The following is a 10,681-nucleotide window of genomic DNA, read 5'->3' on the forward strand; positions in this document are numbered from 1 at the left end:
TTCTTATTAAACCTCTGTTTAGTAACATTTGGTTGGGTTAGATCATCCCAACCAAATGTAAAGTGCTGCTCTTTTTTCAAACTGGGGTCCCCAGGCACTAGCAAGTGGGCAGCAAGCTTTGTGAATGAAATTACACATTGCTACTAATGAGGATTTACTATGTAAGTATTTACTTTCTATTAGATAATTGGCCACAGGCAACTTAAACAGTAGGGGATTCAGTGGCTAAGACTCTGAGGTCCCAATGCAGGGGGCCTGGGTTCAATCCCTGGTCAGGGAACTAGATCCCACATACCACAGTGAAGATCCCATATCCCGAGTGGCATAATGAAGACCCAGCACAGCCCCCTTTCCCGCCCCCCAAAATGATCATCATAAGCTCCTTAAGGTATACTTACAGGTCTTGGCTCTGCTTCATCCGGTGGAAGTCCTTTAGGATACCCATCATATCTGCAAAGCTGCTGGCCTTGGACAGAGAGACGCAGTCATCCTCTTCAGATGAGCTGCAGGTAGCTTTGTGTTCTGGTTTGCAACATTCAGGGCTGGCAGAACAAAGCAGGGGGACTGATGGAAGCTCAGGGACCTCTATCTCGGTCTCCTCGGTGATGTCACTAATGACAAAGGAAGTTGTAGAGTGGAATGAGGATCCAAAACAAGGTAAGGGAGAAGAGACATTTGAACTTCCTGGAGATAAGAAATCTGGCGTTAATGAAGCCGAAGCTGAAAGAGAAAACAATAGGCATGGATGGACATTGGGGCTAAAATACAGCAGTTACATCTCCCCACAAGCACTGCCTACCAAATATTCATTTCCTGGGCTGACACCATGACATTCTGGGTTCCTCCACTACCTTCCCCTCTCAGGATCTCAAGAAGATGTAGCAGTATTATGCTTTTCCAGTGTTCAGAAGGGCAGAAAAACCCACCCCATAAAGGCCTTGCTTCCTAAAAGCTCCCATTTTGCAGCGGGCAATGGAATGACAGCATTCTTTAGACTGAAGCAATAGTGTAGAACCATGGCCTGATTTTGTCCTTTTCTCTAACTAGGCCAGTGCTTCTGACTGTGCTCCTTTAAATGCAGCTATCTGTGACTGGAAGAACCGTTCTACAGACAAAAACCAGAATGGTGATAGTTCTCCCAGTTCCCAAATTTTAATGGAGAGAATTTCCTCAATTTCTAAGTTTCTAGGGAATATTTTTGGATTTTTCCTAAACTACTTCAGCATGTCTCTTGGATGATTAAAAAAAAATGTAGCGAACAAATATAAATGGAAAATTCAAGTCCATTTTCTCTATAAAACTGCCACATGAGAGAATTAAATACATAAAAATTTTCAAAGAGAGAACCATGATTTTCACATGTTCTACCAACTGACAAGGTTTGGGAGCTATAACTTTGAATCAATGAGTAGCAAAAAAGTGAGAATGGGAGGAATATGAGGGTTAAACACTGAGCATCCTGGGAAAGATCCACCCGTTGGTATTTCCTACATCTGGTCAGCCCATCCATTCCCAGTGATTCTCCCTTAACTGCAGACAGAAAGGCTGAGGGATGGAGAGGTGGTCTCTGGTAGAAAGTCAGAGTGCAAGGAAAAGGAAAATATGCTTATAAAGGGAGATATCTCTCAGTGGTGGGGAAAACTTATTTCTCATATTGAAAAGGAAAGCCACTGAGCACTCATGGAAGACATGATCTTAAAAGACATTTGGAAGAGAGGTGGTTTTTGTGGCTGAGGGAGGGAATCTGCCTGGGGCCCCAGATTAAGTGAAGATTTTGTTCCTAACCCAACCAGTCTGCCCCAAATGGCTGACAGAAACCATCCAAAGATTATATAGGCTAGCCAGGCTTTAGGGCAGTCCCAGAGCCCTAGACTCCAGTACCCCCAAATCAAGGACCATTCTTATCCTTATCCTGTCCAAAAGCTAAACAAAAACAAACAGCCTGCTATTTGGTCCTGGCTCAGGGGCTCCTACCTGCATCAGCTGCCACTATTTTGGCAATCTGGCTGCGCAGGTGGCTCAGCTCATCCTGCAACTCGGTGGTACGGCTGAGGGCTGGCAGGGCTGGCTTCTTCAGGGCCAGGAGCCTCTCCTCTGACCCACGCAGGTTGGGCACTGAGGCATTGCGCTGCATGACAATCAGAGGGCTGGGCTTCCAGGTGTGCCTCAGGGGGCGTGTATCGCTCCTGGACCAGGGAGAGAAGTGTCAGAGACATGGGCCACTGCACTGCTTCCAAACTTCCTTCATACACTCCTTCAAGAGTTACATAGCTAGACTTCCCTGGTGGTCCAGGGATTAAGAATCTGCCTGCCAATGCAGGGAACAGGGTTTCACCCCGATCTGGGAAGATTTCTCATGCTGCAGGACAACTGGACTGTGTGCCACAGCTACTGAAGTCCATGCCCCTAGAGCCAATGCTCCACAATAAGAGAAGCCACTGCAATGAGAAGCCTGTGCATAGCAACTAAGACCAAGTGCAGCCAAAAATTAAACAAATAAAGGAGATTAACTTCCTTGCTCTTAAAAAATAAAAGTAACACAGCCAGGTTCTACTCCCACTCCTAGCTCTCACTCCTGTTGCCCTCCATCTCACTCTTCTTCTGCCTACCACCTCATCTGTGAAGAAGCTTTTCATTCCCCAGTTGGCAGGCTACTGCCTCAGCTACCTGACCCGGGCGTAAGTCTCCTCTTCATCTGCAGCAATCCAGGCGATGTCAGCCAGGGTAGGAACTGGGGGCACATCCCTCAGACACAGGTCAGAGATGTTGGGCAGGGTCTGTGGGGAAGGAAAATTCATTAACATTTACTGCCATCGTGATGAGACAACTGGAAACTGGGCAAAATACATAGGGGAACACCTAATCCAGCACTGGGTGTAGGAAGACTTCCTAAAGGATGTCCAGTTGGAAGCAGTTTGAATAAGAGGCCAGAAGTAAGAGTCTATGAGATTACAAATAATTCAGCATGGCTGGAACAGGAAGGATAGAGTGGTGGGGAGTTGGGAGAGATTGGGAAGTGAATTAGGAGCTTTGAAATAATGAGCCATTGAAAGGTCAAGTAAGTAAGGATTAGATGTGAGCTTTTAAAAGATTACTCTGGCTACGGTTTGGAGCATGGATGGGAAGGTGGAGAGCAATCATAAGATTTTACCGGAAAAAAAGAGTCACACTCATTTGTTTAAGTCTTACCTGTCATGGCTTTTAAGCTATAACTGCAGAAGTAAGTAGCTGTAATGGAGACCGGTATGGCCCAGAGCCTAAAATATTTACTATCTGGTCCTCTGCTGACCCCTGGCTAGAGCAAAGAAGTCTTCAGTGGGACTGGCAAGAGTTACTTTTTTAACAGAGATGCCCACTGTCTAGCTTTCTGGTTGTGAGAATACAGGTGCAAGGACATGGACAATCTGTTGTATCAACAGGAGATTTCTCCTGGCAAGCTCTTTACAACACCTTTGTAGCATATTGGGATCTACATGTTATAGCAACACAGTCAGAAACAAAGTTGATAATTTGACTATTTAGATTTAAATTTTAAAAAATGGCTAATTAGACAAAAGGAATTGTAATGTAGTTCCTTAAAATAGCTCCTCCACCCAAATGAACAACTAGGGAACAGGGAGATTGCGTGACACCATGTTAAATGAAAAATTAGGAAGGTTCAATTATATTCTGACTGTTTACAACAAAGAAAATACATGGTTAGAAAAAGACAAAAAAGAACTAAAATGTGTGTCATGACTATGTGATTACAGGCAACTTGTTTCCCTTTTTTCATAATTTAATATTTTCATATGGATAAATTAAAAAATAAATCAATAAGATTCCCTTAAAAATATTTAAGGTAATCAATTTACAACACAGTTTCTCAAAAATCCACCTGTATATGAGTTAAATTCAGATGTTTCTGCTATAGACTGTTCAGTAGGTAGATCCAGAACTGATAGCTCTGACGTTTTGATAGGGAAATCTGGGTCTCACAGAAGTGAAGTGATGCTCCAAGGTTACAAACGAGCTAATGACGCAGGCGTTAATGCTAGGATGGGCCATTTAGGGAACGCCTCCATTGGCTTTCCTTGATTAGCCAGAAGGCTCCTCTGCTATTGGCAATTAAATGAATTAACAAATAAAAGTACTTAGCACAGTGCCTGGCACATAGTGTGGGCTCAATAAATGTAGCTATTTATTACTGGTATTACTAATACTACTTCTGCTCTGTGGGAGCCTGTGCCCTTGATTATCTGCCCAGGAGCATCCAGCCAAAGGACTAGAGAGGCTATAGTCAAATGTGGGGGCAACCATAACTGATTCATGCTTCCAAGCTGTCCTTCCCTGTGTTCCTGAGGCTTGAGGCAGCCAGGGCCACATTCAGCCCTAGGCAATAACTGGGTCAAGAGACAACACCCTGCACCAAACCCCAAACCCATTCCAATTCAGACTCCAGATAAGCTCCTACACAGTTTGCAGCTCAGCATCTGATATACAAACTCAGCTCCTTCATTTTCAGGCACATATTTCTGTCTCCTTTGTGTAGGCAGAAAGCTGAAGTAGTTCTTTTGTGTTCCAGCTCCCCAAAGGCACAGACCTTAAGCATCTAACTTGGAGCTGATGCTTAATCATTAGTTCTTACAGGGAGGCAACTAGGACTAACAAATGCTACTTAGCTTTCCACTGCACAAGGGAGTCTTACTCACCTGGGTCAGACAAGTCTGTGCTATAGTGAATGCTAAAGGCCCTTTGGGCACAGAGGTGAGACTGAAATAGCCCAGTAAAGGAATGGCTAAACTTGGCTAGAAAAGAGAGGATGAGGAATAAAGACATAAGGGAAATACTGTAAATAGGTAGCTAAGCAGGGCAAGCCTTAGGCTAGTGAAGAAAAGCAATTTAATTGTTAGTCGCTCAGCTGTGTCCGACTTTTTGCGATCCCATGGACTGTAGCCCACCAGGCTCCTCTGTCCATGGGATTTCCCATGCAAGAATACTGGGTGCCATTTCCTTCTCCAGGGATCTTCCTGACCCAGGGATCAAACTTGGGTCCCTCACGGTGCAGGTAGATTAGATTCTTTACTGTCTGAGCCACCAGGGAAGCCCTGAGTGACAACACCATATTAAAAGAAAAGCAGAGTTCATCTCAAAATCACACACAGCACTCAGTGTTCTGTGAGGGGACCTGCCAGGGTTGCAGGCACACACCTTAGAGCACAGACATGGCTAGTCTAGAGATCCAGTTCAGCAGGGGCCTTTGGCCTACTCTGATACACTGGATTGCTGGAGCCTGATGAAATTGAGTTGCTTACAGAGGCATCAAAGATGCAATATGATTAATTTATGAGCAGATTGGGAGCTTGACTTGTGGTCACAGGTTTGTGTGCAATCAGGAAGCCACAGTGACCAGTACACATTAAAGGCAGTTAAATATTTTTTGAAAAATGAAGATGATCAGGAAAGCAACCTGTCTTGCAACGCCGAGTCTGGGCCACAGAAGCAGCACCACTCTCCCATACACTCTGGGCCACTATTTTCCAGCTCACTTACCTCAAAGGATGCCCGGGGACATGGCTTCAGGGGCAAGTTGGTCCCAATTCGTCTCACTACACTTCGAGCAGCGCCATGCGGCTTATTTTGCCAGATTGGGATGGTCTAAAGCACAGAGAGACAGCCACAACCTCAGAAAAAAATCCAACTCCTGTCCCCATCCTCTCCCCTACCTTCCCTTTAGCAGCAACCTTCACCTTGGCCAGATACATAAGAGGACACCTGCTGTTGCTGAGGCACAGTAAATGCTGGGAGGATCCAGAGAAAAGGGTGAGGAATTAGCGGCCCTCCCTTCCCACTACACAGAGTGACAGAGACACACTGACCCCCTAACTGCCCCAGTATCAGTTGGTTCTGCCTGGAAGGAGGGGATGGAAGGCAGGACCCTTCAATTCCAAGCCTGGGTGGGGGAAGAGTTAACTTGAGGATCTCAGAACTTCCTATAGAACTTTTAGCAGGTCTAGTGCTTAATCTTCCCCATTACACCCTTGCCTTGGGAATGCCCCTTACCACATTGGCTTCCATTCCTGACGTTTCAACTGGCTCCTGCACTTGAAGGACAAGGCAGCCACCGGGCAGCGCTAGAGGCTTGAGGAGGCAGGGAGTGTGATGCCTTCATATCAGGCCATCTTAAGGAACACCAGACTTCTCTTCCTGTGAAACAATCCCCACAGGAGACTCAGTGGCTACCACACAAGCCCCACAAAACCAGGCCCTACAGTGTTAATCGCTCAGTCGTGTTCAACTCTTTGCGACCCCATGGACTGTAGCCCACCAGGCTCCTCTGTCCATGGGATTCTCCAGGCAAGAATACTGGAGTGGGTAGCCATTCCCTTCTCCAAGGATCTTCCCAATCCAGGGTTCAAACCTAGGTCTCCCACATTGCAAGCAGATTCTTTACCATCTGAGCCACCAGAGAAGCCCATGACTAACAATGAGGCTTCTCTGACGTTTCACAGGGGAAGAAAACCAGCCAAAGAGGCTGTGCTCACCCAACCATGGCTTCTACAAATCCAGACCCTTAGAGGTTCTATTTCAGATGCACCATGCTGGGAGCCTTCCTGAGTCCTTAGGTTTCCTGAGGCAAAACTTCTAAAGAATATATATGTATAATTGAATCACTGTGCTGTATACCCAAAATAAACATGATGTTATAAATGAACTATACTTCAATTAAAAAATGTTTTTAAGTCGGTAAGACTAAAAACAAACTTCAATGTAAATAGAATCCTTTGGTAGATAAAAAAGCTCATGGGAAAAGCAGAGTGTAGGTGCCATCCAAGTCCAACATTCATTCCTGAGGATAAGATATAAAAAAAAAGTCCAGCATGTGCCACCCAGCCTAGCACTGCTGGACCACTACACCGGGCAGATGTAAAACAGACAACAGGAGAAAGAAGCCAGTTTGGCCAAAGTCACTCTACCGGGCTACTGGGGAAGAGCCAAAACTTTTTATCCTGGCTCAGCCTTCAACTGGCTTAGTAGCCTTAGGCAAGTTACTTAATCTTTCAGAATGCAGTTTCTCTATCTGTAAGAAGACCTGTAAGAGCTGTAAGAGCTGCCACTCAGGGATACCGAGAGGGTCAATCAGTGAAATAAGATTTTAAAGTACTTAATGAACTGTTGAAACAAGACACAGATGGGCGGATTCCTCATAGCTGCCCTTGCATGGTGAGCAGCTGCAGTCAATGAACTCATTCAGTCCCTTGTTCATCAAACACTTAATACTCGCTCTGTGCCAGGACCTATGCTGGGCACTGTAGGGGCTATGGAAAGAGTAAGACACAGCCATGCTCTCAAGGAACTCACAATCTAGAAGAGAGACAGGACTCGAATACCTAATTCTACCAGAGGCTGAATATCACTGTCTAAGAAAGGCACATCGTGCAGCTGGCCAGGTGAGTTCAGCTCCCTGGCCCCAAGGCCCCATAGTGAGTTCAGAGGGGCTAAGAAGGGAAAGAAAACAGCAACAATAACACAGGTTTAGGAAAAGAAGCAGAGAAGGCAATGGCACCCCACTCCAGTACTCTTGCCTGGACAATCCCATGGACGGAGGAGCCTGGTAGGCTGGAGTCCATGGGGTCGCTGAGGGTCGGACACGACTGAGCGACTTCACTTTCACTTTTCACTTTCATGCACTGGAGAAGGAAATGGCAACCCACTCCAGTGTTCTTGCCTGGAGAATCCCAGGGATGGGGGAGCCTGGTGAGCTGCCGTCTATGGGGTCGCACAGAGTTGGACACGACTGAAGTGACTTAGCAGCAGCAGCAGCAGGAAAAGGTGAAGAGATGTATAAAGAGCAGAGTATGGTAAGGCCATAAAGGTAGGGGAGGTGGGGTGCATGTCAGGTAATGGTCAGGTCTCGAGGGCTGGGAATGTTCTAGGTAAGGAGTCAGTGCAGAGCCAAGGGCAGCCTCTGAAGAGGGGTGGGCTGGACTAACCAGCTCTTTCCAGAAACCTCCCTTGGACGGTCTCTCTTCACCTCTAGGAGAGGAGGTATTACTCCGCGACACATGAGGAAAGGAAGCTAGAAAAGAGGAAGGGACGGCTTTAAGGTCACTTAGTGGCCACGGCAGTAGAAAGCACCGGAGTCCGGTCCAGATCCTCCTGCCTCCAACCTGGGTTCCATCTTCTCAGCAAAGTTCAAGACTTTTTATAAAAGTCCTTCGGTGTGCCAGGCTCTGTGCTGTCAGTGCCTGCCACAAGCTCCACACAACAGTGCTTCCCTGTGTTTCTCACTTTAGTCACTGCAGCCACTACCTCTCCAAACTTATCTCCAAACTCGGTTGGGCCTAATCCTCACGTGGCAGCCAGAGGCCTCTTTTTAGAACACATTGGGAATAGATCTCTGCCAAGCTTCAACCCCTCATGCTTGCTAGAGCCAAGAAGATAACACCAAGACTCTTCAGCATGGCCAGCAGGCCCTCCCTGTCTTTCTCTCCCAGCCGACAAGGCCTCTCCACTCTGGTCCCTGCACGCTTCACCGCCACACCCGCCTTCCCCTGCCCTCCACCCACATTGGCCTTGCAGCCCCTCAATGGCCTTGTTTACTCTATTCCCTCTGCTTGAAACCCTACCAGCCTACCAGCCTCTTCCCCAAGCTCATCCTCAATTACTCCTGGAGCTCAGCTGAAGCATTGCCTGCCCTTCCCGGACGGGCGTCCCGCGTTTCCTCCGGAGCAGCAGTAACTAGATAACGGTGTAGCTTGTGCAGTTTGTCCGAAGGGCGGGACTTCCAGGTACAGCCCTAAGCCCGCTCCGTACCCGGCAGGCACTCGAGCATTTGTCAAGAAACGAACCAACAAGAACGCCGACTTAGCCTTGAACCCTGAACAAGTGTCTGCCTAGAAGACTCCCCACGGCTCGCTGGCCGCGCGCCTGGTTCCCACCGCCTCCGAGCCCGCACTGCCCTTTCCGGGTCTGCTGTCCTGGTGTTTTTACACACGGTCCCCCAGCGCCTCCCGAGCGGGGCCTGGCCGCATCATCCCGGTCCCCGCCGAGGCCGCCGCGCTCAGCGCCGTTCTGTGCCGGGGGAGGGGGAGCAGCCGCGGGGAGCTTCGTCCAGGACACGCCTCCCTTCCCCCCTCAACAGCCCGACCAGACGAGGTCAAGGTCGGCCAAGTTCTCGCCTCGGCTCGGGGGTGGTGGAGCACCCATGAACTCAAAGGCCCGGCGCCGGGTCTCGGAGGAAGCGAGGAGGCGGCAGAAACGAGAAGCCTCTGGTGCGGCTGGGTGACTCGGGCGCGCAACTGCCCCCCGGGGACTCAGTTTCCCCTCAGCCGAGTGTGGCGGACAACACGAGTTCCCGCGAGAACCGGCGCGGGCCCAGCAGCCGCGGGCAGCGCACGGCGCCCGGCACTCGGCCGCGCGACACGCCGGGCCGGAGGGCCGCGCTCCCGCTCGCATTCCCGCTCCGGGGCGGCACTCGGACCTAGTCTCACCTCAGACTGCGGCTCCGGATTCACTCACCTCACGGCCCCTCCTACCACAGCGGGCCGCCCAGCCTCACTCGCCCTCACTTCCGCTGACCCACCCCCCGGAAGCGATCCCTTGCAGCTGCGCGCCGAGCCGCGGCCGCGCGCGTCTTCCGGAAGTGGGCTCTGCTGGGGGTGGGGCGAGAGAGGATCCTGCGGCCGAGGCGGGGCGGTAGAGGGTAAACGCCTGCCATAGGCCACGCCCCCCTGGGGGAAAAGTTGGTGGCACCCGGAAACCCCTGAGGTCAGCCGGCCCTTTCCTGCTCTCCACGCTTAGTCCCAATCCAACCTTTGGAAGGGATCTGTGTTGCTATTCGGCCTCCAAATTGATCGGTGTCTGCTGTCCCCACCTCGACTATAAACTTCCGAAGCTTCGCGCCGGCGTTCGAGGCTCCAGGCTTAGTGCTTGCCCCACCTCATCTCACTCTGGTTCCTTCAGTTTATTTTTTGCAAATTAATTTATTTAATTGGAGGCTAGTTACAATATTGTATTGGTTTTTGCCATACATTCACATGAATCAGCCATGGGTGTACATGTGTCCCCCATCGTGAACCCCTCTCCCACCTCCCTCTGGTTCCTTCAGTTTATGCTTCCCAGCCAAGACCCTCTACAGTCTTCTCTGCACCAAGAAATGAGCCTCTTTCTCCTCTTGACTCTTGCCCTCCAGTGCTTTGTAGCTTTCTTCTATTTTAGCTGTTGTGTATCACACACTCATACCCACCACGGTATATCGTGAGTTGGTTGATCAGATGGGTAGACTGAGAAGCAAGACACCAGAGGCATTGCAAGAGAGACCCACATTCCTTCCAGGCTCACTCACCCACTCCCTTATTGTGCTCAACGCCCCCCGCCCCAGTCTTGGTCACATGACTTGGTCACCATGGCATCCAGGCCTGGGTCACATGCCCTCCTCTGACTTCAGGGTGACTGTGCCTGGCTCCCAGGCTGCTGTTCTTTGGTCTCAAAGCTTGAAAGTCCTAGCTGCCAGGGACAGATGGGCTTCATGGTGGGGAGAATCTGTGCTGTCATACAGGCCTTCTGGTCAAACAAATGCCTTACTTTAATGCCCTATTGTTGCTCTCTTGAAATTAAAATTTTTTTTCAACAAAGGCCCTGCATTTTCATTTTGCACTGGACCCTGCAAACTATGTAGCTGGTCCTAGTCAGAGACGGT

At 49.2% G+C, this 10,681-nt stretch overlaps 1 protein-coding gene across 6 annotated transcripts in view; it reads right to left on the reverse strand.

Moving 5' to 3' along the window:
• MTFR1L (mitochondrial fission regulator 1 like) overlaps nucleotides 1-9,586 on the reverse strand; it is a 29,684-nt gene extending 20,098 nt beyond the window's left edge. For 2 of the 6 annotated variants that reach the window (XR_009731553.1, XM_061392996.1), the window contains exons 1-6: nucleotides 9,474-9,561; nucleotides 6,043-6,186; nucleotides 5,533-5,637; nucleotides 2,668-2,777; nucleotides 1,975-2,186; nucleotides 399-720 (exon numbers count right to left, since the gene is read on the reverse strand). Coding sequence is in view for 5 of the 6 variants with exons in the window: in XM_061392996.1 (XP_061248980.1) it covers nucleotides 399-720; nucleotides 1,975-2,186; nucleotides 2,668-2,777; nucleotides 5,533-5,637; nucleotides 6,043-6,057 (764 nt within the window). In the remaining variant the exon portion in view is untranslated. Of the gene's footprint in view, nucleotides 1-398; nucleotides 721-1,974; nucleotides 2,187-2,667; nucleotides 2,778-5,532; nucleotides 5,638-6,042; nucleotides 6,187-7,973; nucleotides 8,592-8,617; nucleotides 9,052-9,473 lie in introns of those variants that run through there. The other 4 variants (XM_061393014.1, XM_061393006.1, XM_061393031.1 and 1 more) reach the window with 4 other exon arrangements.
• Between the last annotated feature and the right edge of the window lie 1,095 nt (nucleotides 9,587-10,681).

Source organism: Bos javanicus, chromosome 2 (assembly GCF_032452875.1).
Source record: "Bos javanicus breed banteng chromosome 2, ARS-OSU_banteng_1.0, whole genome shotgun sequence".
Lineage (NCBI taxonomy): Eukaryota > Metazoa > Chordata > Mammalia > Artiodactyla > Bovidae > Bos > Bos javanicus.